A 26,048-nucleotide genomic window follows, 5' to 3' on the forward strand; every position below is an offset into this window, starting at 1 on the left:
ACTTACTCGACTTACAAATGATCCCGATTCCAAATTACTACATATATTTAAAAGCAAATTTAAATTATTTGAATGTAAATAATTCGCTTCCTCAACAGTCACAAGATCCTACACTACATGTTGATACTATTGACACCATTGGTGATGAATCTTCAACTGCAGAAGACTCAGTTGGTGAAATAGACTTCAATGAAATTAATTTAATTGAAGAAATGATAATACAAGTGAATGTGGATATGACAAGATAATTATTAACTAAAATAATTTATTATCTTACTTATCAACCTACTTACGTTACTTTTTCTGTTCAGTTACATTATTATTACAAGCTTCTATTTAGTTTCAATTGTCCCGCTATATCAAATCTTTTAAGCTAAATTTGATCCAATTTCCGGTTTCCGAGTCTTATAATGGGAAAGTCAAATAAAGGTTATCTACTGACTTATCACTATCAGTTAGCCATCAAACGTCAACCGATATAATCTCCGTTAACAACTAACAAAAATGCTTCTTGAAAATAGGGCCCTAACAGGTGTTAAGGTCCAAAAAGAGCTCAGAGAAATGCGTTGAATAGCTGTGAGGTGCTGGACAGTCAGAAGAAAACTCTTACGCCAAAAAGGCCGGCTATTAGCTCTAAATTAATTCTAACCCACCGAGCAAAGAAGATGAAGACCTGAAGAAACATTCGTGCAATGTTGCATGAAAGAAAACGTGGCTTTGGGAGGAGGTTTCTGGATGGTTTGAGCAGGCATTTCAATGGAGTTGGTTTGTATTGAAACTGACGTTACATAGAAGAAATGTGATCGCGTCATTCCTAATGTAGGAAATGCCTTTTCACAAACTACTTTTCAGGGCTGAACTGTACACAAAAGTTCGATAGCATCGAACAAGATCGAATAAAGAAACTAATACTAATCATTTTGAGATGCTAAAATCACAAAAATAACAACGGTTTTAAACAAATTAAGGTTGAAATAATAACAAAGATGATATTAATAAACCAATTTTATTTCCGAATTTTTGATACAAAATTATTTAATACGCACCTACTTAGATCATAATATCACATTTCTGATGTGGATATTACAACCCACAATACTTACTTAACAACAAGTAAGTTTCTAAAACCGAAAATTTGGCCAAACGAATAAGAAAATTGTTTAAAAACATACAATTTCGCGTTGGCGAAAATAGTTTAAACTATAAATTTGTCTAAAATCACAACTCAATATTCACTCTAAACTAAAAAGTCTACATATTTCGAAATATTGGTAACAGCTATACATATGTACAGAATGTCTCATTAAATCGTTGCTAGTTTTGATCTTTTTCAATAGACTCAAAGAGGCCCACAATTGAATAAAATAACATAGTTGTAAAATAATTTTAAAAAAATATTAAATTCCTGTTTCAGTCTTACAGCATATTTTAAGTAACTTTTTTTCTGTTTCTGGTTTTAAAATAACCATAAGTAGATAATATTCGACTAAGTCGAGTTAAAAACTTGAAATTAACGAAAAAATAATACAAAATATATAGGAAAATAAAAAAGGGGAGACTAAAAGAAATTGGACAAATTTTTTTCAACTCAAAGATACTGTAAAAACTCCAAGTACGTAAACAAAGTTGTTATATTTAACGAGACAATCTGTTGAACAAAAATAAACTTTAAAAAAATAATCAATACTTTTTTGAATCAACCAAAATTAATTATTTTTACTTAAACAACATCCAATTGAAATATTTGTTTCTGCTTAAATTTTGTATTGAATTGAGTGAATTTTTAATACCGTATGTGTCCAAAAAGTTTTGAGATAGAGCTATAAGTTTCAAAACGAATTTTGAGATCACTAAAAGGTGTTGAGAACTATATTTTTAAAATGTTTATAACTTTCATACACAAAAGGTACCGCAAAAAATTGTTATATCGAGAAAACTTCGAACTATTCGAACACGTCCACTGCCATATATATCAAAACTATTCATCAGTGTAAAGTTACACAAATGTTGTATTTCCACAAGAAAAACCTGATATTTTAACACGTTAACTGCCGTTTGTATCAGAAGTACACTTTCAGACATCAATAATCAACAGACATTTTTATATTGAGACCGTTGTCAAGTTTTGCTCTACTCTAAACGTTATGAAGAAAACAACATTCCTAAGACAAACAAAAAATCTTTTAACACGTTAACTGCCGTTTGTATCAGAAATTATACAACAATTGTCAAAAAAAATTTATATTGAGACTATCTATTTTAAAAGTTATGAAGAAACTTACATCCTCAAGAAAACATCCACTATTTTAACACGTTGATTGCCGTGTATACCACAACAATAAACTATGAAACTATGGTTGAATTTTTATTTTCTTGAAAAAGTAGCAAAGAAAAAATCACTAATCATCAATTATTTATGTAAATTGGGGTTATGGAATTTTAAAATTTGTCCTAGGAATCTTTTTTCATCGATAAAATAAGGTGAAACTTGGGAAATGTTGCATTTTAAAAATACAATCACTGACAAATTATTACAATTATTTAATTCTTCGAAACGAAAGATGGTTTCCACGCTCTATATATTACCAAAAAATAATATCAGTAAAATGCAAAAAATGTTCGTTTTATCATTGATAACTGAAAATAAAACATTGAAATGTTCTTTCAAAATACTTTTTGGACAAAAAACTAGATTTTTAATGATTTTTCCACTCACAGATTGGTTGTTCAAAAAAGATAAAGCACACCAAGAGAGGTATTTCGATTCCCATTTTGTAAAGGCAGTGGTATCCATTTAAAAAAAAATAAATGCGTTAAAAAAACCTCCCTTGGTAAACAAAAGTAAAATACTAAAAAGATGTCAAAAGATAAGATCCCAGTTAAATAAATAAGTTTTATAAATTAAGTTGTCGTTATTTAAGACCGTTATCCTACTATCCATATTTAACACCATCCCTCCATCAAAGACACATTAAAGTCGTTTCGGCTACTTGTTACTGAAGATGTGACATTCGAGATGACTGTGTGGGAAAAATATGAACAGGACCGTCTAAATCCATCCACTTGACCTTCACAAACAGGCAAAGAAACTGTCAGAAAGATCACAATGAACGAGCATGAAATACCACAAATAGAGGCAGTCAAATATCAATCTGGAAAGAAGCCCTAGGTATCGAAGGAAATTCATAAAATAGAACCAGAAGATTTTGAGCAAGTGTCCTCATCGGATAGTGATGTATAAAGATGCGAATATGGAAAGAAATCAAGGGTGTGGAATAAGAATAATGAAGTTACCTTTCAATTGATTCTTGGGCTCATTGGAGAAGAGGGACTAGCTGACACACTTGCTTAAGACCCTTTATAGGACCTAAGCCACTTTGTGGTATCAACTACAGAATAATAGAAAGAATACTGGAAAAGAAGGTTAAAGATAAAAAAAAAAACAGTTACATGGGTTGAGATAGGCAAATATTATTCTGTATAACCAGAGAAGATCTGATAAATGTATTAACCCAGGCAATAATAACATACAAGAGGCTTGTCGAGACACCTAAAGATTAGGGTAGGACAAAAAATTAGCTACTACAAAAACGTAACGAAAAAAAATTCTGATAAGTTTTGAGCTCTTAATACCAAAATTTAGAGGTTCAGCATCGTGAGGAGGTGGAGACGCCGAGATGACTTGAGGAATATGGTGGACGAGGCCAAGGCTCTTTGAGGTTCATGGTTCCATTGGTAGTAGTACTAGGTTCAAGATAAATCAGGGTAACACCAAAAAAAAATTTGTCACATAAAATTAGTTATAAAGATTTAAGTAAAACATATAAGTACTCTATTATTTCTAAGTACTAAACTTTTTGTTAAGGTCTAATTATTTTTAAATAGTGTCTACCATCAATTTTTTCCTTCCAAAGTACTTAAAATATCACTAATAACACTGGTCAACAAAAAAATATTGCAAATGTGAATTGGTAACAAATTTTGGTTATGTTTATATAATCAGATAAAGTACAATGAACCGCGATGAAGTCAGCTGATTACTTTTTTTCAAATTAATACTTTTCTAACCCTGAAGGTTACATAACCCTACATAATGATAATAACACATATTTTTTTTTATTTCAATGAGAAGATAACGTAGCATAACCTCTATACTAACAATATTGTCCGACAAAGAAAGGTCCAACAAGGAGCAGTCCAACAGCCGAAATAATTTGGTGCCTTTGTACCCAAAAGCAAACGGGTCGCTTTGCTTTTGAGTGGTATGAATACTCGTGGTAGACCTGTCGAAAGAAAGGCCCTTAAATAAGTTTTAAAAGTGTTGTAATAGAAAAGAAACGAAGAAAATGGAAGATTCCATCAAGATATTCGGACAAAAGAAGAGACTATTACCAAGAGGTTACTGTAACGAGATCTACCTCAAGTAATTCATTCAAGGAAATCTTGCCAAGACCCAAGTATTTCTATTTTCATAAAAATACCCAGTAACATAAAAAAATTTAAAAAAGTGTGTTGACCAGTGTAATTTTTATAAATGGATTGTTTTTACTGATAAGTCTGATATAAGGAATGGTGTGGAACCGTTTCAATCTCCCGCCCTTTTGGTATTCCGTGTACATTTGATGACTGGCAAGATACAGTTCATTATATAAATATAAATATTGAAAACTTAACAACGCGTTATTAATACTCTGTACAGTCACAGCCTTTTATTCATCCAACAAGTTTAATAGATGTCTTCGCCTTCCATATTCATCAGAAGTTTCTTTTTGTCTTCACCCGTTGGTTCAAAGCAAGGCTGGAAAGGAATATAATTTGTTAAAGGTTTTTCAACTAACGAGTTACTATAAATAAATTTAGATATACTAGTAAAAAGAAACATGAATTTAGGTGATTAAAGAATCCAAACTAACTTGAAAATAGATGAAAAAACAGAAAAGTGATCAAATTTTGCTTGGAAATTTTCCTTCAAACACTTTTTTTTCGAAAATTTCGAAAACGATTCCAGATTTTTCATAAAAGGAACATACCTTTCACACATTTTGAAAAAAATCGATACATTGTTGCAAAAAAATTACTAACAAAAAAAATTAGGGAATTTTGAGGTTATGTTAAAAAAATTAACCAAAATCCTTGGAATTTTCAACTAACGAGCTACTGTAAATAAATTTTCATATATTAGTGAAAGAAACTTTAATTTAGATGATTAAAGTATCCAAACTAACTTCAAAATAGATGGAAAAACAAAATAGGGATTAAATTTTGATATATAAGTGAAAATAAACATGACTTTGAATTAAAGCATACAAAAAAACTTGAAAATAGATAAAAAACAAAACAGTAATTAATTTTTGTTTTGAAACTTCCATTGAAACAGTTTTTTTCGAAAATTTCGGAAATGTTTCCATATAAATCGATTTTTAATTCGGGAATATTGAGGTTATATTGAAAAAATTAACAAAAATTGATTGAATTTTCAACTAATGAACTACTGTTAATAAATTTTGATATATAAGTAAAAACAAAAATGACTTTAAATGATTAAATAATCCCAAAAAACTTCAAAATAGATAAAAAACAAAAAAGTGATTAATTTTTTCTTTGAAATTTCAATTTAAACACTTTTTTTCAAAAATTTTTCAAAAAAGGAACAAACTACCTTTCGCACATTTTAAAAAATCGAGACATTTTTGCAAAAAAAATCACCAACACAAAAAAACGATTTTAAATTCGTGAATTTTGAGGTTATGATAAAAAAATTAACCAAAACCGATTTTATTTTCCTTAAAAATTCCTGTTAATCATATTTTTCAATATTAGATTTTCCAAAAATGTTATAACCTGTCCATAGCCTTCCTGAAATCCAAAAACTATATAAATAATATAATAATAAATGTATAGTTACCGTTTCGCAAACGTTCATGTTGCAACAATTTTCTATAGTAATTTCGCATTGTTCTGTGTTGGGCTGCGGTCGAAATGTCAATGGAGTGACGTTTTTGTTAACTATGATACGTTTCTTGATCCTCGGTCGTTTCTTGTGGACATTATGAATGTAGATGAACAGAGCTACGATAACTAACATACAGAATAAAACTAAAGCTGATAAGTAAATAACTGGATCTTGGAATTTGGATAGAATACTCGGACGTTCTTGTAAACGTGACAACAACGCGCTGGCGTTTTTTTCCGAATACATATAGCTACATCTAAAAATAAAACAAACGTCACAAAAATTCACTGAAAAGATTTTCTATTGGAAAAAAAATTATGAAAAAAATTGATGTAAAAAAGTGACACTAGAAATATTAGTCGAGGAGATAAAACTCAAAAAAGGGCGAAACGAAGGAGTGAGACGGTCAAGATGCATTCAATTCGGGAGTGTCTCAGTGAACATTACAATATATATTTGAGAAAAGAGGTTTTGATAAATCTCAACGAATCGCTATAATCAAAATTGACTAAAAATCCAAATTTTTTCGAACGACAACAAATATCAGTTGGCGGCAATAAGATGATCTAGTTTTCAACTGAATTCTTTGTCGTGACAAAATTCATTAAAATATTTTTTTGTTCAAACGTTATGATAAACCATGATTAATCAAAAACGTGTAATTTTAGTCAATTAAAAAACACGTTCCTTAAGAAACGCGACGATAATAAATAACAAAATCTTAACTAACTCTAACATTCCTTTAAGTAATGTCAAGATACTTTTTATTTTGTATATATAACTGAATCGGCAGAACAGATATAGAGATAGTTGACATGTTGATAGTGATCAGTACTAATGGTAGATACTTTAAATTCAAGATCAAATGTATAAATCAAAATTTATACGTGATTTTTGAGGTTATAATTATGATCGTAACTCACCTGCACATATATTCAAATTCGGCAGAATAGGCGGTGTTTTCTTTGGCGTTGCAATAAAAGTCGCAAGTTTGTTGATTATACTCGCACCTGTTGCCGATAAAACCGTCGAGGCATTCGCATTTTGGTTCATTTCTTGGTTGAGTTATGGCGCATTTCCCTTCGTTCAAACAATAATAATCGCATTTGTTTTTTTGGCATCTGTTACCGATATAACCTTTCTTACACGAACACATCGGTTTCCCCGATGAAGATAAATAGCAGTTACCGTTTAGGCAGTAAGCGCTACTGCATATCGGTATTTCGCAATAATTTCCAGTATATCCCGGTTTGCAGTCGCACTTTTTATCTTTTACCGAACCTCCGTTCAAACATACCAGAGATTCCTCGACGGTTTGGGCAGTGGTTGTTTGTTTTTTCGATTCTTGGTACTGTTGGATGAGTTCCGGTAGTATGTCGCAGTCGTCTTTCATGTAAGCGTTAGCTACCAAACCCATAGGAATGTCGGAAAAGGAAGTTATTTTCTGCGGATCGGCGTATGGATTCGTTTCGCTTTTTAATAATTTATATAAACCGTTGTTATTCGTGTCCGTCCAGTAGATGGCATCTTCATCGACTGCGAGTCCGAACGGTTCCATTGTGGTACGTTCGGCGATTAATTTTCTATCTTTACCGTCTAAGGAAATGCTTTCTATTCTCCCGGCTACTGTGCCTATTCTACTGTCTGCCCAGTACAACCGTTGTTCTTTGTAATCGATCGCTAAACCCACCGGGGTCATTATGGTATCGTCTACCAAAATTTGATGATGGGAATTGTCCAATTTTCTTCTTTCTATCGTTGGTTTGCTGCCTGAGGGGTTTGTGTAATATATATAACTGAAAACAAAAGTTATTTAAAGAAAATATAAATATTAAAATGGACCAAAAAAATAAACTATGTTTTTTATTTGGGATGACAAAAAATGATCCTAAGCCATCGAGGTAAACGAAATTGACAAGAGAATTTGATGGTCTACAAAAATAGATTCGAATTTTTTTGTCAGATGAACCGTTTTGTCATAACCACGTCTTGAAAATCGGTACGATTTCAGAATTTGATTTTTTTAACTTCGAAATTCTGTCATTCATTTGAAAATTAGTATCCGTATAAATTCAATAAAAGTCTTTCGAGGAGAATTTAATTTCGTACAAAAAACGTCTCTTTACATTTTCAATTAAATTCACTCCTCTGAGAGTTATTTAAAGTTGAAGAATGAAAACAAAATGAGATTCTTGTTTTTTTTCGTTGTAGATTTAATTTTTCAGAACTGATGAGATTAGTCGGAGCCCAAAATGTGACCTTTTAGGTTACAATACAATTACTGGTCATGAGAAATGACTCATTTTTCCCAAATAAGAATTGTTAATCGAAAACAAAGTTTTGATGTAAAAATCAAGCAGCGTAAATCTAATTAGACTCTAGTATCTGTAGAGGTGACTACAAAATGGATCTTGAACTTCTGTAGGTTGGGTTAGGTTAAAAACTACAGATGTCTTAGTTAGACAAAGAGACGAAATTACGAGAAAGATCTATGAAAGGAACTGATTTAAAGGGACGCTGAACACAACCGATTTAATTGTCTGAGGTGACGGTGGTATTTCGAGTGAAATGCACGGGGTAGACATGTTTTGGTAGCTGATTCCACTTCTCCAAAAGCAAAAGTCCCGATAAATTGACGTTCTTGACGTCTACAAACGAGCTCGGTGTTTGTCGAGTAAGTCTTGCAGATACTGCTCTATGTGGGATTATCTTAAGACGTCTTGGATGAGCATCTGCTGTGGAGGTCAACTCAAGAGAGCCAATATTACTCTTTTGTGTATTGATTTGAGCATCCTCAAGGTGTTCTTGGGAGCAAAGCTTCAGATGTTTGAGCAATATTCCAAGGATAATCGAATCTATGCTTTGTAGAGGATTAGAAGTTGTTGTGAGGTTCACAATTATTTTATTCTTCTTCCATTCCAGAATGTTGTTATCTACAGAATTGGGACTGAGGGTAAACTGAGTTCATTCTTTGAAGATGATAACTTGGTTATAAAAATACGTGCCAAACAGTGTAATTGTTGATGTAGTGGTAGTCTAGTACAATAAAATTCAATATTTGATCAAATTGAACGCCTAGATTCAATCAACAATTATTGCTATTGATAAAACTAAACAAAAAAGTTTTAGATTATAATTTTCCCGGAAGAAAGAAAGTACACCAGGACATGGGTTACAAAATGCTTAAAAGTTGTGCTTGTTTGTAAATCTTTCAAATGTCACAAAGGAAAAACCAGAAATATTTTATTTATTAGGGGCAGAAAACTTTGACATTGGGGTATTGATTAGAAATTTAAAAGTTTCACTTAAACCCCATTTCCAGTTGAAAAAATTTCTTGGATAACTTTGCGTATCCCTATCCTGTTTAATCCCTAGCCGGATTTCAAAACCATATTTTTACTAGGAAGGAAGTTTTTTGTATAAATAATCTTACCGATTGCATACATCTATGGCAATGGCGTGTGGAACAACATCTTTGAAGAGAATAAATTCTTTAGAATCGTGAGTAGAGTCGTTTAGACTAATATAATTTATTGTATGATTGATTGCGTTGGACCAATATAATACATCGTCCAGAGGGTCGATTGCTAATCCCTAAAACAAAACATTACACATAGGAATCGGTCACACTTGACTAAAAAACTTTTCTTGAGTGAACCGGTTAGAAACTAATATCTAATAATATTTAAGACAATTACAATTTCAACATATCAAAATTGTACCCAAATTGTTCGACTAAAGTATAGAACTGACTGACCTGTACGTCACCTGGAGGTCCTTTCATGATTGGCTCAGTTTCAGTCTCTTTGGATAAACGAACAGTAAAGATGGTATCGTTTTTGGTGTCCCTATCGCTTACAATAAATTGGTCTCTGACGCCATCATAAGTGATGGCTTTTAATAAAGAAAAAGGACTTCTGGAATCTATTAGAGTCCCGTTTGAGGTTAGTAGTTGGATTTCATTATCTACGACGATTGCTAAATCTGAAATAAAACAACATAATTTTCCATTTTATAAAAATCCATCAGTTTTTCGGTGTTATACGAGGTAGTGTAAAAAATATGAATCGGTATCAAGAAAAATTAGTTTTTATTGGTTCCGAATGCTGTTTAAGAATAAAATTATGTTGAATAGTCCACTGAGAATGTCACAAAGAGGAGCAAGCATGAATGAAGGAAACAAAATGTGAAATCTTTGTAGCTATTTTTGATTATTTACTGGTTGCCAGTTGCAGATTGTAAAGATTTAATATTAGATAATAACAGATATATTTGGAGGCATTGTATACATCTGAACTTCCAACTCTGTATCTATATTACTAAAAACTAAACTATTTATAACTAGAATCCACAAAAATTCCTGTTTAATCTTTTTTAATTTGTTCATTTTAGAAATGATTCGATATTTATATCTCACATTCCGTTGACGTAAAACGTAATAAATTGTGTAATATGCTACTATAATGTGTGTAACTAATAATACTCATTGTGAGAGTTGATAACAATGTTTGGGTAACAACGTATGTCATATTAACGTAGGACACACGCGTTATCAATATTTAAACATTCAAATTTTTAAATTATATCCAAATTATATGGTTGAATAAATTTAAAACCTTCAATATCCGAATTATTATGAGTCTTCCATTATAAAAAATTTTAAAACGAATACGACGTCGAATTTGACGTTGCCAGATTGGGAAAATAGCGTAAGAGTTTGAGGAATATTTTACCGATATTGATAAATGGATATTCAAAGGTTGAAATATAGTTTAAACTGTTCAAGAATGACCTTGAAGTACAAAATCGTAATTATTATTTACCTAGCCGGATACTAATTTGTTAAAATATACGGATTTTTCACAAGCCTTCTGGCGATTATAAAATAATCTGGTTTTCACGATCTGAATTGCAAAATACCTATTTGGTTAAGAAAAAAAAATTCCAAAGAAATAATTTACTATATCAATTCAGTTTGTTTGATTACGAACTTTTATGAATGACGCACTTATGTCTTATGGTAGATACAAAAACAATTTTTTCTGACGTAAACTTTCGGAATACAAAACAAAATAGAAAGTTTACAAATTAAGAAATGAAATTTGCACGATAAAACTGGTTGAGCTCGAAAGGTTCCGTTTGAAAATACTAAAATTTGATTGCTAACGCTTAGCGAATCTTCTTGGGTTCAGAAATAAATAATTTATTAACAAAAAACGTTGATTATTTAATTTGGAAAACTAATTATGGGGTGCTACACTCCTTTCTTTCCAAAAATCCTCCAGACATCTAAATCTGGCCCTAAAACACGAAGTAGGATAAAATGTGAAAATCAACAGCAAAAAATAGAATGGTAAAAGAATAAAATACAGTATCCAACGGATAGATTGACAAAAATAGTTTAACGAAACAAAAAAACACAACAACTTGGATACTATCAGTATAGTTTCAACATAGATAATTTTACTGACGACTCTACAAGAATTAATAATAATAATAATAATAATAAATATTAGCTACCAAAAAGTTAGAGCAATGGTTACAAAAGGCATTACACGACCCCAACAACCAGCATATTAACAAAGAAACTTCAAATAGTTGGCTTACTAGGAAAACCCTTTTTTTAAGAAACAGAAAGCTTCATGATGGATTCCAATATCAAGTTAACAACACTAATAACTACAAGAAGAATGTGTTTAAGGACCAGAAAGCCCAATCCGACAAATGCAGAAAAGTCAGCAAACCTCTAAACATTTAAGTGAGTTAGCTGACTAGAAACTGGCTAAAAATTCGGTCTGCTCAACATTTGAGCTAGATTTATAAACTCTTAGGTTCGCCAACGAGGGAGCGAGCGTACAAGTTTATAAATTGACCTTTATAAGTACTACGATAGGTCAATTCTCACCGATAGTTAGGTGATGAATAACAGACCTGGATAGTGGTGTGGTGGTTGATTTAATCCTTCGATTTAGCCATACCGAACGCTCGTAACGTTCTCAAAAAACACCAGGAGAAACTGGACAAATACGCGGATCTCGCAATTAAGACTGTACCCTCCATTCTATCAACAGTTCATCCTACTATTCCCGAGTTCTGATCAGCTTGAATATCTTGGATTGATTCAAAGAGAACCCGTGTATTCTATAACTAGTACGTAATCATTTTCTTCACGTCAATGCATATGCATTCGTCGTTTTATTCTATAACTCATCTCATTGAGTATTTCCTACCAGTTCTGTCATAAAGCTAGTGTATGAAATTTTTTGGTAGAACTGGACGAATCAATCGTTGACGAAACATCTGCAACTCGCTTTCCAGTTCCTACGTCCTCTTTCCAAAGAGTTTCTCGTTGTTTTGTGACTGGCTGAATTTGGAGTTTTAATCTAATTCAACTAGGTGATTCTCGACATGAGAGATTCATCCTTTCCCTGAGATTCCTTGTCTCTGCGTGTAAAACAGACTTTTGAACCCCTTTTCTGTCAAGTATATTGTTTCTTTTTTACGTAATATCTCTATTATTCCAATAATTTCAGAATATCAATTATTGTTATCACTCACGAGACTAATTTTTCTAAACATGTGATAAAATCTTGTCAAATTTGAAGATTATTTTTATTAAAAAGATAGAATTAGATATGATATCTATCAAGTTATAAGTAATATATTATTTAATATGTAATTTAATTTTTATAAACTGTCCGAGTGCATAATATATTTGCACACGAATCTAGATATAATCAGTTCATCCTAGCAAATCCAAGTTAAGAGATATGAAAATAAGTGAATAAAATGGATTTATAAAATAAATAATTTTTTAGTAACAGCAGGAATCATTCGAGGTTTCTATGAATACATACCAAGAAAGTGAAGAATTCATACAGATGATTATAGACTAGATATAAAAATTATTGCTAATATCTACTGGCATCCTTGATCTGCGTATAAGGATGACACGATGTTTACGTTTCCTGTGCCTGTCCTGGAGGATCAAACGTTTGCAAACTTTAAACAAAGTAAACATTGTGAAGCGTAAATTGGATTATTTTGATTATGTGATATGCAGCTCTATAAAGTAAAATCTACTACACGCCACGCCACCTCACGCCATGTATAATTTTGAGTACGTTATGGACAGCACTAGTAGTTTGTCTGATGACCTAGAGTTATCAGAAGAATCAATATCAAACCAATGCGATGAAATGTTTCCAAAGACTGGAACGTATCGGTTACATCTGAAAATTTTGAATCCTCCAGGTGGGATGGCGTGGTCCGAGTGTATACGCAGACATATTAAATGAAAAAAATATGCACACATATTCGATACGTGGCGTGGGGTGGCGTGGCGTGTTACTAGTGGATAAGGAGGGTAATTTATAAAGAGAAGAAAATTAACAAAGAATAAAATGAATCGGCTTTGTGTAAAGGAGGAGGAACGCAAAATTAATGATGAAGTTGATCCAGAGAGTAAAAGAAAGCTGAAAGAAGCAGATGAGGATTTAAAAATGATAGGAATCGTTCGATGAAAGGACGAATCAAAGGATAGGAATCATTCGATGAAATGACGAAATAAAGGATAGGAAACGTTCGATGAAAGGACGAATCAAAGGATAGGAATCATTCGATGAAATGACGAAATAAAGGATAGGAAACGTTCGATGAAAGGACGAATCAAAGGATAGGAATCGTTCGATGAAAGGACGAATCAAAGGATAGGAATCGTTCGATGAAAGGACGAATTAAAAGGTACGAATCGTTGGATGAAAGGACATATTAAAGGATACGAAAATGGGCGATGAAATATTCAATCTAGATATTGGGTATAGGAATTTGGTGAAGGAAAAAGTACAATGCAAGGGTGTAGTTTCCACGAATTAGACACTATTTCTTCATATATCCACCCCTTTTGGAATATCAACCCTCAAATGACAATTTTTCATTAATAAACAAGATTAAATATCTCCAACGACGATTTGATTTCACAAATCAATACCTATTATGATGACCATAACAAATATAATCTTGTAAACAGGATAAAAAAATGATTTTTGACCTGCCTTAATATCTTTTAGCTTAATAAACAAATAATGTCACGATAATGGTGAAAAATCGATTATTATTCAACGCAAACTATTTTTCAATTCTCATTTTTATATCGAACTTTGATGTTTATTTTGGTTGGAAATTACCACGTCGAAAACACAGTCAAAGATAAATATATTATCAGTGACGTTGAAAAGATACAATAAACAAACGGCTGTAACTTGAAATTTGTACTTTTGTACTATGTCAAAGATGTCAAAAATGAACTAAATCATCTATATAGTGATGAAGTTTCTGCGAAAAGCTGATGCAATTAAACTCCAGTGCAAAATTTTGTGTCTTGAACTGGATAAACAAAATCATCATGTGACATACCATCACATTGGGACATCTTTGGGTATTAGTATGCATCAAAAAGGTACTAGATGATTATTTGGTTGGACCAACGCTCAAAAATAAAACTCGCAACTATTTGACGTATGGAATTATTCAAAATATTTTGTAAAAGTGCATCAAACTAATTAAATCCAATGGAAGTAGTTTGCAAAAGATACACATCGAAGCAAATTTTTTGTTTGTCTTTTTTTATTTTTATCAGTATGCAAGCTCTAACACCTCTGCTCAAACAGTTGGATTTTTAACCTTCAACAAGATTGGTTTAATGAGTCATCAACCATATAACTCTGATTGGATTTCTAACGATTTCCTTTCCATTTCTGCACATAAAAAACAAAATACGTTCCATATGCACAATTTGCAATAAAAAATTTGAATATCTTGAGAGCTAGATCCTAGCTTAGAACTAGGTCTTTGCTTAGGTCTATGGTGTTCATTATAATTGTCACCAGGACTGTCCAACCTGTAGACGGATCGTAACAAGTTTGTGGTTTCCACTAAACAATTCCTGGAAGTGGGTGATGGCGAGGTATGAACGAATTTTTGCAGGATGTTTGTGGTTTGACGTAATACAGAAAGGGCATAACGGATTTAACCTGCAGTGGCCACAGCGGCTGTAGTAAATAAATAATCGATGGAAATTGATACCCTTTGTTAGAACGTTGTAGTAGAGGGTTTCGGATTCTTTGATAAAACGAGGTAGGATCGCTTGAAGAGCTCCCAAGATTTAACCAATTGAAAATTTAAGGATTTTCGGATATCCCAAAGTTCTTGGTCTGTGTATTTTTGATTTATATTTTTGCACATCAAGGAGGAGAATCTAGATGGTCCAGGGTTAAATTTATAGGAACGATTTGCTCTAAATTTGGTTCAAGAGCAAGTAGAATATTCTAGAAAACAATTTTTTCGATTATATATTCATTGTTGGATTAGAATATATAAAATATGATAATTTCCAAATACTTTTATTCATTTTAATAAATATAAATGAATCTCAGTTGTAAAACAACATTCTGTATATTATGTGTGTTTAAGTCAACAATAATCGATATAGCGTCCATCGCAATAAACAGAATCTTTAATTCATTTGTACAAATCAATTGATTAAAGACCCAAAAGCTCGAGAGCACTGTCCGAGCTTTTTCAATCGATACCATGTGAACGGAGAGTTAAGTTACATGCTTTTCGTCACGTAGGCCAAGATACCCGATATTTTTCAAATCTGCCAGTCGCAAAAACAGTAATAAGAAACTCGGTACAGCTGATATCGATTGTAAAATTTCTAATTAATTACTAGAAGAATTTGGAACGATTATTCTTTCAATATTTTTAATTCTTGAACCTTTTTATTTAATTTCACTAATAAATTGTATTGATTTTAGGTTCTTCTTTTAATTAATAATTGATTTTTCAACCCTAGATTCATTATATTTGTAAATACTAGCACTATTCGTAAGTTTCAGTCTGACAGAATACTTTTTGACCTCTATATCCTACTGGCCCATCGTCCCCTAAAATATTTCCAATTTTCTTCTTCGGGTTGCGTTGCAAAGCTGACAAAGCCAAGGTGTCGTTAGATCCTCACAAATTTTCTAGTAAAATATTGCCTTGTAAGTAATTTTTTATTCACTTTCACGGTATTATGTATTTACAAATTGAATCCATTTTGGGCAAACCATTTCATACGATGAGAGAGAAGCATTTATCGATTTTTTCAATAGTTAATTTTTTTTCCGGCTTTGCAAACCCACGCAAACCCCGCGGTTTGTCAATTCCTATAGTTTCGAACTATGAATTTTCATAAAAAAATTACATGCACGGTATTATTTGATGGCACATTTCAACTATAATATATAATTCAATAGGTTTGTAAAGAATTACCATAAACCTCACAATGGTAAATGTTTAATTGCAATTAATTTAGTGGATTTTCAAATTAGATCCTTATAAATATTAAGATTTTTAACAATAACTTGAGAAACAAGATTTTTATATTAGATCTAAAAATGTGACTACACGAAATGGTTTCAAGGTTGATTGCGTACTTACATACTAAAAGACTCATTGTTCAAACAATCAAAGATTTCCGTTAATATCAGTATTAAACACAGGCGCCATTTTATAGAAATTTGAATAAACGAAATGAGTTCATGATAATTCCAACTATTCATCAAAATCAATTCTCATCGTCCAATTAAGAATGTGATATAAAAGTGTATGTTATAAGATTTTATTTAGAGCATTTATTTGAGTCAACTTTACAATTATTTGACATAAAATAGGAAAAAATTAAACAATTCAAATATGTCGCTATATGCAATGATATGATACAATCAATTAAAACGATTTTCACCGACCATCCAATAGTCTAAAACATGTCAAAGAAGTCTCTAAGACTAACCCCAATTTCACTCTGGAGCTGCAGAAGAACATGTCAAAGAAACTTCTGAAACCGGCTTCCAACTCACTCTGGGATCATTGGAAACGAAACTATGGAGTAACATGTCAAAGAAACTTCTGAAACTGGCTTTCAACTCGCTATGGGATCATTGGAAACGAAACCATGGAGTAACATGTCAAAAAAACTTCTGAAACTGGTTTTCAACTCGCTCTGGGATCATTGGAAACGAAACCATGGAGTAACATGTCAAAGAAACTTCTGAAACTGGCTTTCAACTCGCTATGGGATCATTGGAAACGAAACCATGGAGTAACATGTCAAAGAAACTTCTGAAACTGGCTTTCAACTCGCTATGGGATCATTGGAAACGAAACTATGGAGTAACATGTCAAAGAAACTTCTGAAACTGACTTTCAACTCGCTTTGGGATCATTGGAAACGAAACTATGGAGTAACATGTCAAAGAAACTTCTGAAACTGGCTTTCAACTCGCTATGGGATCATTGGAAACGAAACTATGGAGTAACATGTCAAAGAAACTTCTGAAACTGGTTTTCAACTCGCTATGGGATCATTGGAAACGAAACTATGGAGTAACATGTCAAAGAAACTTCTGAAACTGACTTTCAACTCGCTTTGGAACCAATAGAAACGAAACTATGGAGTAACATGTCAAAGAAACTTCTGAAACTGGTTTTCAACTCGCTATGGGATCATTGGAAACGAAACTATGGAGTAACATGTCAAAGAAACTTCTGAAACTGACTTTCAACTCGCTTTGGAACCAATAGAAACGAAACTATGGAGTAACATGTCAAAGAAACTTCTGAAACTGGTTTTCAACTCGCTATGGGATCATTGGAAACGAAACCATGGAGTAACATGTCAAAGAAACTTCTGAAACTGGCTTTCAACTCGCTATGGGATCATTGGAAACGAAACCATGGAGTAACATGTCAAAAAAACTTCTGAAACTGGTTTTCAACTCGCTCTGGGATCATTGGAAACGAAACCATGGAGTAACATGTCAAAGAAACTTCTGAAACTGGCTTTCAACTCGCTATGGGATCATTGGAAACGAAACTATGGAGTAACATGTCAAAGAAACTTCTGAAACTGACTTTCAACTCGCTTTGGAACCAATAGAAGCGAAACTATGGAGTAACATGTCAAAGAAACTTCTGAAACTGGTTTTCAACTCGCTATGGGATCATTGGAAACGAAACCATGGAGTAACATGTCAAAGAAACTTCTGAAACTGGCTTTCAACTCGCTATGGGATCATTGGAAACGAAACCATGGAGTAACATGTCAAAGAAACTTCTGAAACTGGCTTTCAACTCGCTATGGGATCATTGGAAACGAAACTATGGAGTAACATGTCAAAGAAACTTCTGAAACTGACTTTCAACTCGCTATGGGATCATTGGAAACGAAACTATGGAGTAACATGTCAAAGAAACTTCTGAAACTGACTTTCAACTCGTTTTGGGATCATTGGAAACGAAACTATGGAGTAACATGTCAAAGAAACTTCTGAAACTGGCTTTCAACTCACCCTAGGATCATTGAATACGAAACTTCAGAACACCCTAACAGAGAAGCCTCTGAAAATGGCTGTCATCCTACTTTAGAAACGAGACTGCAGAACACCAAGTCAAAGAAGTCTCTGAAACTGGCCCCTATTTCGCTCTGGTATCCCTAAACGAAGCTGCAGATCGACATGTCAAAAAAATTTCTATAACTGGCTGTCGTTTAAATCTGGAATTACTAGAATTGAAACTGCAGTAAACCCTGACAAAGAGGCCTATGAAACTGGCCCTCATCTTACTCTAGAAACACAGGAAACGATATTGCAGAAACTTCTGAAAATGGCCTTACACTGGAGTCACTGAAAACGAAACTGCAGAGCACTAAGTCGAAGAAGCCTCTGAAACTGGCCCCCATTATGTGAAAAAAATATCTAAAACTGGCTCTCGTTTACATCTGGAACACTATGTCAAAGATGATTACGAAATAGACACCCTTCTTATGATGTAATATATTCCTTAATCAACAGCAAAGTATTGGAGAAGAATTTTCATGTTTTAGAATTTACTCGAAATCTAATATCTTAGTAGACCATTGTGAAAGATAACTTTTACGTTACGGTCCTGATTCACTTGTCGTATCCGTGTTGTTGTCTAGTGTTTGGATAATGAACATCATATTTTCCAAAAAAACTATTAAAATTAGTTTTCCAAGTAGTGTATACTCATTTAAAACCATATCGAAAAGAAGTATTTCTATTTCTTTGGCCCACTCTGTATATAGTATAAATAGGTTTAATATTACAAAATTGTATTAATGTAACCTTTGCTTTTTTTTCTAAAATTACATAATTTTATTTATGAATCAAAATTTATCGTCAATCCTTTTAGCAAACTACGTGTAAATATTTTTTTATATTCAACTTTAAAACATCGCTTACTCACCTTTGTATAAGTATAAAGAGCAACAAATATTCATAGCAAGGTAAGTATTTTTAGAATTTGTTTGTTGTAGATTGTAGATTTTGTGTAACAAACAATGATTTTTGCTAAGTTGCATTTGGTAACTATATGACATTGGTCACGTAGACCTTCGAATGAATTTGAGCTGTTGGCAAACAAAGCAGAAATTTGACGTTTTACAACTTCAATCAAATTATATTATATTATACTGCGATATTCAGCAGTTTCAATAATTCAGCTAATACAAGAAAATTTTACTCAAGATTCTTATTTTATTAGACTTTTCATTTGTATTTGCTACTAAATTGTCTCTTCTGAATGAAAATTAGGTGTTATAACAGGTAAAAAGTTGAGGATTAGATCAATTTTGGTCATTAATCAATACAACATCTCAACAACCATCTCTAAAACTAACTAGCACATCGTCTTTTGTAGCTGTATCAATCCACAATCCACAATTTTAATAATTGCCTTAATGATTTACGTATAGCATCGGGATTGTCAAAACCTTGAAGCTGATAAAAGAACGGAAAATCATTTTTAGGTCAGTATTGCTCGAAATATATCACGTCTGAACCATCTGTCCCAAAAAGAGTTTGTTTATTTTTATGATGTAATTTGAAAACAATAAAAATCAGTAGGAAAAGTTTTTAGTTCCACCAAATCACTTATCCTACCCAATGCTGATTTGAGTGAATTTGTGATTTGACAAAAGTAATACTTCAAGCAAAATTTTCTCAGAAAATAACAAATTTCAAACGGCTTTTTCGCCAAAATCACGTGCTTCTTTATTTTTTATTTTAATTAGCGCAATAAGCATAATTTCTTCCGTACAGGTGTTTAGCAGGTTTCGTCCAAACTGTGCTAAGCTAAGTTTTTGAAGCCCTGTTTCCACTAGCAATGTCCTTTTCCTCGTTTTCTGAAACTCCATGTTCGGTTTGAAAGTAGTCATCTTCGAGGATTTCGTCTATATCATTTGAATCATCTTCGGCTTCATCAAATCACTGTTCACAGTTTTTATCACCATAACACACTCTTCTTGAAGGTGGTGTCTGGTAGACCTGGATACAATGATTTTAATTTCCATTTTCTATCTAACTTCTATTAGAAATTCGAAAGTGAGATATAAGAAAGCTGCCCTATGACTTTTAGATTACATGGCGTGACCGAGTTTCAAAATTTCAAATCTCTTCGTGTAGTAATCTATCAGATACCACCTTTAGAAATTTAGAAACACGACTTTCGCAGCTTAAACCCTGTTTCATTTAAAAAAATACAAAATGATATTGATAATCTGCATGGGTCCGGAACACGTTCTCCAAAATAGCCCTAGCAGATTAATATACGTCAAAATATGAACCTTTATAATTTTTTTTTCAAAAAACATTTCGATATACCGAAATTAATCGTATGTAAAATGACTAAAAATATTCGAAATAATTTAAATAGCTACTTTTAATTAGTGATATTTGATAAAAGATTTATTTATTTATAAAGATAAGGTTAATGCCGATAATCTGCTTGATGTGGATATAATTATGAGACAGATTTTATCTAAAATAATGCAGTTAAAGCAACAAGATTATTTTATACAAATAAATAATATTTTGAATCACAATCTGCTCCAAATATAATTTATTTTCAGAGTAACATGCCTATAGGTTAAGTATTTTCAGAAATCTATATAAATTTTGAGATACAGAAACCTCTTTTCAGTAGAATGATTCAATTTGTATTCAAAGTAATCCTCGATCATGTACTGAAACTTTCAAACTTTTAAGAATTCTCAAAAAATCATCTTTCGTCATGAAACTCGTCCAATTGAATGTTTATTTGAATAGAAGAAACACCAGAAATCACACATGGCGAAATCAGGTGAATAGGAGTGGACATTAGATGTTATTTTCAGGTAAAAATTCAAATGTAATGTCTTACAATATTATGGAGGCTCTCTTTTTTAGCTTCGTTTAAATTGACTTCATGCCAGGTATAAAATATTAACGAAATAACATTAAAAAATGCGAAAACTCTGTAACCGCGCCGCAAAAATTTTCTAGTGGACTGCACATCTTGAGTAACTGTTTTGTTTTGAAGTACTTATTTCACTTAAGTCTAATTTTTCTTTAAAGTGGATCCAGTACTTGGTCAACACGATTCCTGGGACCAGATAGTTTCGAGGCTTTTTTTACAATGATTCGTCGCGATGTTGCTAGCTGACACGAACGCTACTCTGGATACTTAGTTGAAAAAATAGAGATGGGCGAAAACGAAAAAAGATAACTAAGTGAAAAAGAAACGATACTAGCAAATTGGAAAAATACATTTCTCCCGCACTGCTAACTACTCAATCTGAGTACATTTTTTGTGAAGATATTAAATATTTACATTGTAGTATTATCTAAAATTTTGTAAAAATATAATTTAGTTTTAATAAAATTAATTGCCGCCGACGGATAAGAAACAAAGGAAGTTTGAATTTAATGAAAGCTTAGAGTTACATTTATCAAACTGCGTATCTTAAGTATAATCTGAAGGCTACTATTAAATGAAATGAGGAAATCGGAACTATGTTAATATGAATTATGGAAAAAAATTTTTCTTCAACTAGAATCAATATTTTGAAGACCACAACCTCCATAGAAATATTTTAAATAGGTACATAAAAAACGTTTATAACCTTCAAGTTCAAAAATACGTAACACTAAAACGTAAATTAAACCGTCGAGACATTCGTATATGATTTTCATTATTCTCACAATTTTTTATAACGAATAAATTAAAAATTTACTTCCGTCCACACTGTTGAAAATTACCGTACGCGTACAGACTAAAACGAATTTATTTCAAGTATAATTCGACAATTGTACGAGGACGGTTAAATGAGAAAGAGACTTTTTAGAGGTTGAAAACATAATTTCGCACAAATTTATATAAATGAATCGATGTTCTAGTCTCGTTAAAACTCGAAAACCTCTGGACCGATTTGGTTAATTTTGGTTTTCCTCGATGTTTTGTCACAAATTAAATTTCTGAACGCAACCATAATATTTAACATATTTGACAACAAATTAATATGTCGATCCTTCTGTCTTTGTGATATTGACACTTTAGTACTAACATGCAATTGTTAGATTTTGGAAATAATAAGGTCGCAGTGGACACCTCGACTGGATTCATCACATTACCCACACTCAAAAGAGAAGCTTATTCAGTGGGTTTTCCCAGATATAGCGAAAATGTCGAGGATCTCAAACATTCAAATCAATCGACAACTTTATTAACCGAGAAGACGTAATCAACGATCCCACGGAGTTTTTAAACTCACTGGATTACCACCTCGCAATTTCCATCATCATGCTGTGTAATTGAAGCAACAATCATAAAGGGAAAATACAAAGGATGGTCTGGACTTTGCGAAGACCATAAATAAATCGCAAGGCCACTCGTTGGAAGTTTACGGAATCAACTTGAAGTTTCCCTGTTTCCCGCATGGACAATTATACTTTATCAGAAAGCTTTAAATTGATTAACATATGGTATCATTACTGCGTCTGTCAATATCAAACTGAAACCTTCTAAATAGCCAGTATTTCAGGAAAACTCTGTTTTAAGTTTAGTTTATACAAAAGTTTAGGTCTTCTACTTATCGATTGAGGCAGTACGAAGTCTGAAAATTGGTGAGGAGGTAGCTTAGAACCAGGAGAAGAATTTAGGAATTTTTTTATTCTCTTCCCGTAGGACGTAACAAGCTAAACGTAATGTTACCTATGGTTAAGTTTATTTGGAAATTTTACAATTAGAAATTTTGTAGTTTAGTTCATAAAAAACCGCATTGCAACTAAGATTCGAAACATTGCGAATGAAAGAACTCAAGAAGTAGAAGAAATTGCACGTGAAAAATGCCTCATTAGTATCACTCGACTTCGTGCTATTCAATCACAAGAGCAAAGCGGAACAGTCCCCGAAACGGTTCGACTGGCAACGCGAGATTGTCAACTAGATAATACTGATTTGAATCGATTAGAGCATTGATTACTGCGTTACCATTGGACCAATAAACGTTATTTGCAAATATGTGGCGCATTGAAGTTTCCCGGACAAACCTCAAAATTGCGCTGCCTCATTGGGAAAGTGGAATTGCCATTATTCGCAGCATGAGCCATTGCATCCCTTTGCCCTTTGCTCCAATGGGATTTGCAGAATTATTTTTTATTATTTCTTGTTCTGATCTGTCCACTAGATCATAATAATCTAGATCAATACTAGTGTGATTTCAATTAGTTAGATATTAAAAAACTTTACGCGAATCGATGATCGAAGGTGAAATGTTCATTGTTTCGAGATAATGATAATTTTTTAATTCTATTTTATATATTAATTTCGCGAGAATTTGAATTATATTATTCGCTATGCTGCAAATTTTACCTTGTAATCGATGTTTATCAAAGCATAACTATAAAAAAAAATGATGCAGTTTTAGTACGTGTTTATGTAAATCGATTTTTTGTATTGAACATTTGAATATACAACAAAATCAAACTTTGCAACTAAAGTAGATTTTTCAAAGTTAGAGACAAGGTAAAAATATTAATAAACATTTGCTGATACAAAGTCTACAAGTGATAAATAGTGTCCAAGTGTCCAGTATATCACCTTTAACAATCTCCCTTCAATAGGAACCTGGGGTCTTATTCCATGTTTCTGATTTCTTCTCGTTTTCACAATTCTTTACGACCATGAATTGATGGCGTTTTGGGAAATCTATGGTTGTGATCCAATGAAAGAGATGATCGGCTTGTTCATTGCCGTGTACCCCTATCTGGCCAGATAAGAATAAATTTGTTTGCTCCCTTTGAATATAAGATTCAGTACCATACTAACTTTGACTCAGTTTTATGAGTCAAGACGAGAAAACAAGGAAAGTCAGAACATAACAAACAAACGGAAACAGACATAACCTCAACATCACTTTCTAACGTCATACGTCAAAATCACGTGACAAACGTAAACGAATGTGATTGGTTTTATTACTACGAAAGTTGCTAGGAACGGCCAAAGTTGTTTATGGTTGAAGGTCACCAACGGCAGACCGATCCGCAAACGGCAACTATCAATGTTTCAAATCCCACGGCGTTCTTTCTTTCACGCTCTGGCCAAGAATTTGTGACTTATGACATGAAGATTTGGTGATAGAAAATAAACCATTACTACCATCATATTCATATTCTGAATAGGGCAATTATTGGACAATAAATTAAGAATTTAAATTATATCATCAACATTTTCTATGACCAACTCTATAATACATGACACCACCTGGTTTTTCTCCCTTTCAGAAATACTTTCGTCTCTCATCATGCAGAACAAATTTTGTCAAGTGGCGTCGTGAATTTTCAGATAATAGGCACAACGTTTCAACGAATAGAAATTGTTTTAGAGGTCCTAGATTAGCAAACACTTCTACGAATCAATCATTAACCGTTTTGGTTCAAGTCATTCGTAATTTTTTTTGTGTCTCCACCATATCTTTCATATTTTATTAATATTAATAACAAGGAAAATATTAGCATGTAACTTGGCCAAAAAAGGACTTGACTTAGTTTGAATATATACGACTTCATAAATATCAAAAATTTGAAAACGCTTAAAACTCATTTCGTGCAAATTTGAATAGTTAAGACTCGGGTTAACAGAATTAATTCCGTACGTTTTCTACATTTTACGCACGCCCCATTTCTCGTGACTAAACATAAGCGTTCCAAGAGAGATTTCACCAAAAAGAAATGAGTTTAATGAAGTTTGGTTAATGGTCACAAATGGAAGGAATTGTTTGTCATAAAAACATCATTAATGATATTGACATACCTAATTAGATACATAAAATTGAAAAAACCAGATGAAATATTGAAGAAAGCGAACCCATTAGAAAAATTTTTATAATTATTACCTATCCAAAATAAATATTTTACAACAACTTATACATATTCATTTATGTATCCACATACTCTATTTTCCTGAAAAATTGGATTAATGCCCAATGTTCGTCGTACTCACGTGATGATAATGTAAGAAAAATCTTTGTACCTAAATATCTTTAAAACTTTCAATTTCAATAACAAAAACATAAATATTTTATTCAAGGACATAGAAACTAATTTTTGATGTACCTCGTGGTAGTTTTTTCAATTAAAAAATCATAAACTGTTGGTATTGATATCCTATCTACAATAATAATAATAACATTAGGTTAACCAAAAATAATTGTCAATAAAAAAATAAAATGTAATTTGTTAGATACGTAATGATTTGTTTTCAATTATATACTATACATAGTATATCAGATATAATTCAATAATGAAAAGTTTACAAAAACTCATTAATGTTATTAGAATTCTATAAAAATCAATTTTAAAGTACTTATCGAATACTACAATGGATGACATTAAGAATATGCCCTTTATTACATAATATCGGCAATATACTAATTGACTGAGGAAGTTACCATAAGGTCTACGTGACTAAACTAATCCTCACCATGGCGCGTAAGTGTCACATTTTCAAAATAATCAAAAATCTACTTACCCCAGTCAAGTTGGTTTCCCTTGACATGAAATATTTTCACCAAAATTAAAATAACACTTAACTTTATTAACATTTTGAAACAAATGTTATTGATAATATGTATATAATATAACGATAGGGATGAGGTTATAAAAGGCACATCCAATGCGCACCGCACGGAAATTTGCGAGCAAAAGCTGTCACA

At 32.2% G+C, this 26,048-nt stretch overlaps 1 protein-coding gene across 1 annotated transcript; it reads right to left on the reverse strand.

Annotated features, from left to right (window-relative positions):
- Positions 1-987: 987 nt before the first annotated feature.
- LOC130444132 (protein cueball) lies at positions 988-26,048 on the reverse strand. The gene is made up of 6 exons (XM_056779160.1): positions 25,865-26,048; positions 9,711-9,937; positions 9,387-9,547; positions 6,877-7,749; positions 5,906-6,209; positions 988-4,798 (listed from the first exon to the last, which is right to left on the reverse strand). Exons 1-6 carry the CDS (start codon positions 25,935-25,937, stop codon positions 4,727-4,729), a joined length of 1,710 nt encoding a protein of 569 aa, XP_056635138.1. The 5' UTR covers positions 25,938-26,048; the 3' UTR covers positions 988-4,726.

Source organism: Diorhabda sublineata, chromosome 5 (genome assembly GCF_026230105.1).
Source record: "Diorhabda sublineata isolate icDioSubl1.1 chromosome 5, icDioSubl1.1, whole genome shotgun sequence".
NCBI lineage: Eukaryota > Metazoa > Arthropoda > Insecta > Coleoptera > Chrysomelidae > Diorhabda > Diorhabda sublineata.

Excerpts from the sequence above, each read along its gene's own strand:
- LOC130444132 (XM_056779160.1), bottom strand. The coding sequence starts at position 25,937 with ATGTTAATAAAGTTAAGTGTTATTTTAATTTTGGTGAAAATATTTCAT. Across the intron at positions 9,938-25,864 it reads GGGAAACCAACTTGACTGGG|ATTTAGCAATCGTCGTAGAT; the intron begins GTAAGTAGATTT and ends GTTTTATTTCAG. Across the intron at positions 9,548-9,710 it reads GACCTCCAGGTGACGTACAG|GGATTAGCAATCGACCCTCT; the intron begins GTCAGTCAGTTC and ends GTTTTGTTTTAG.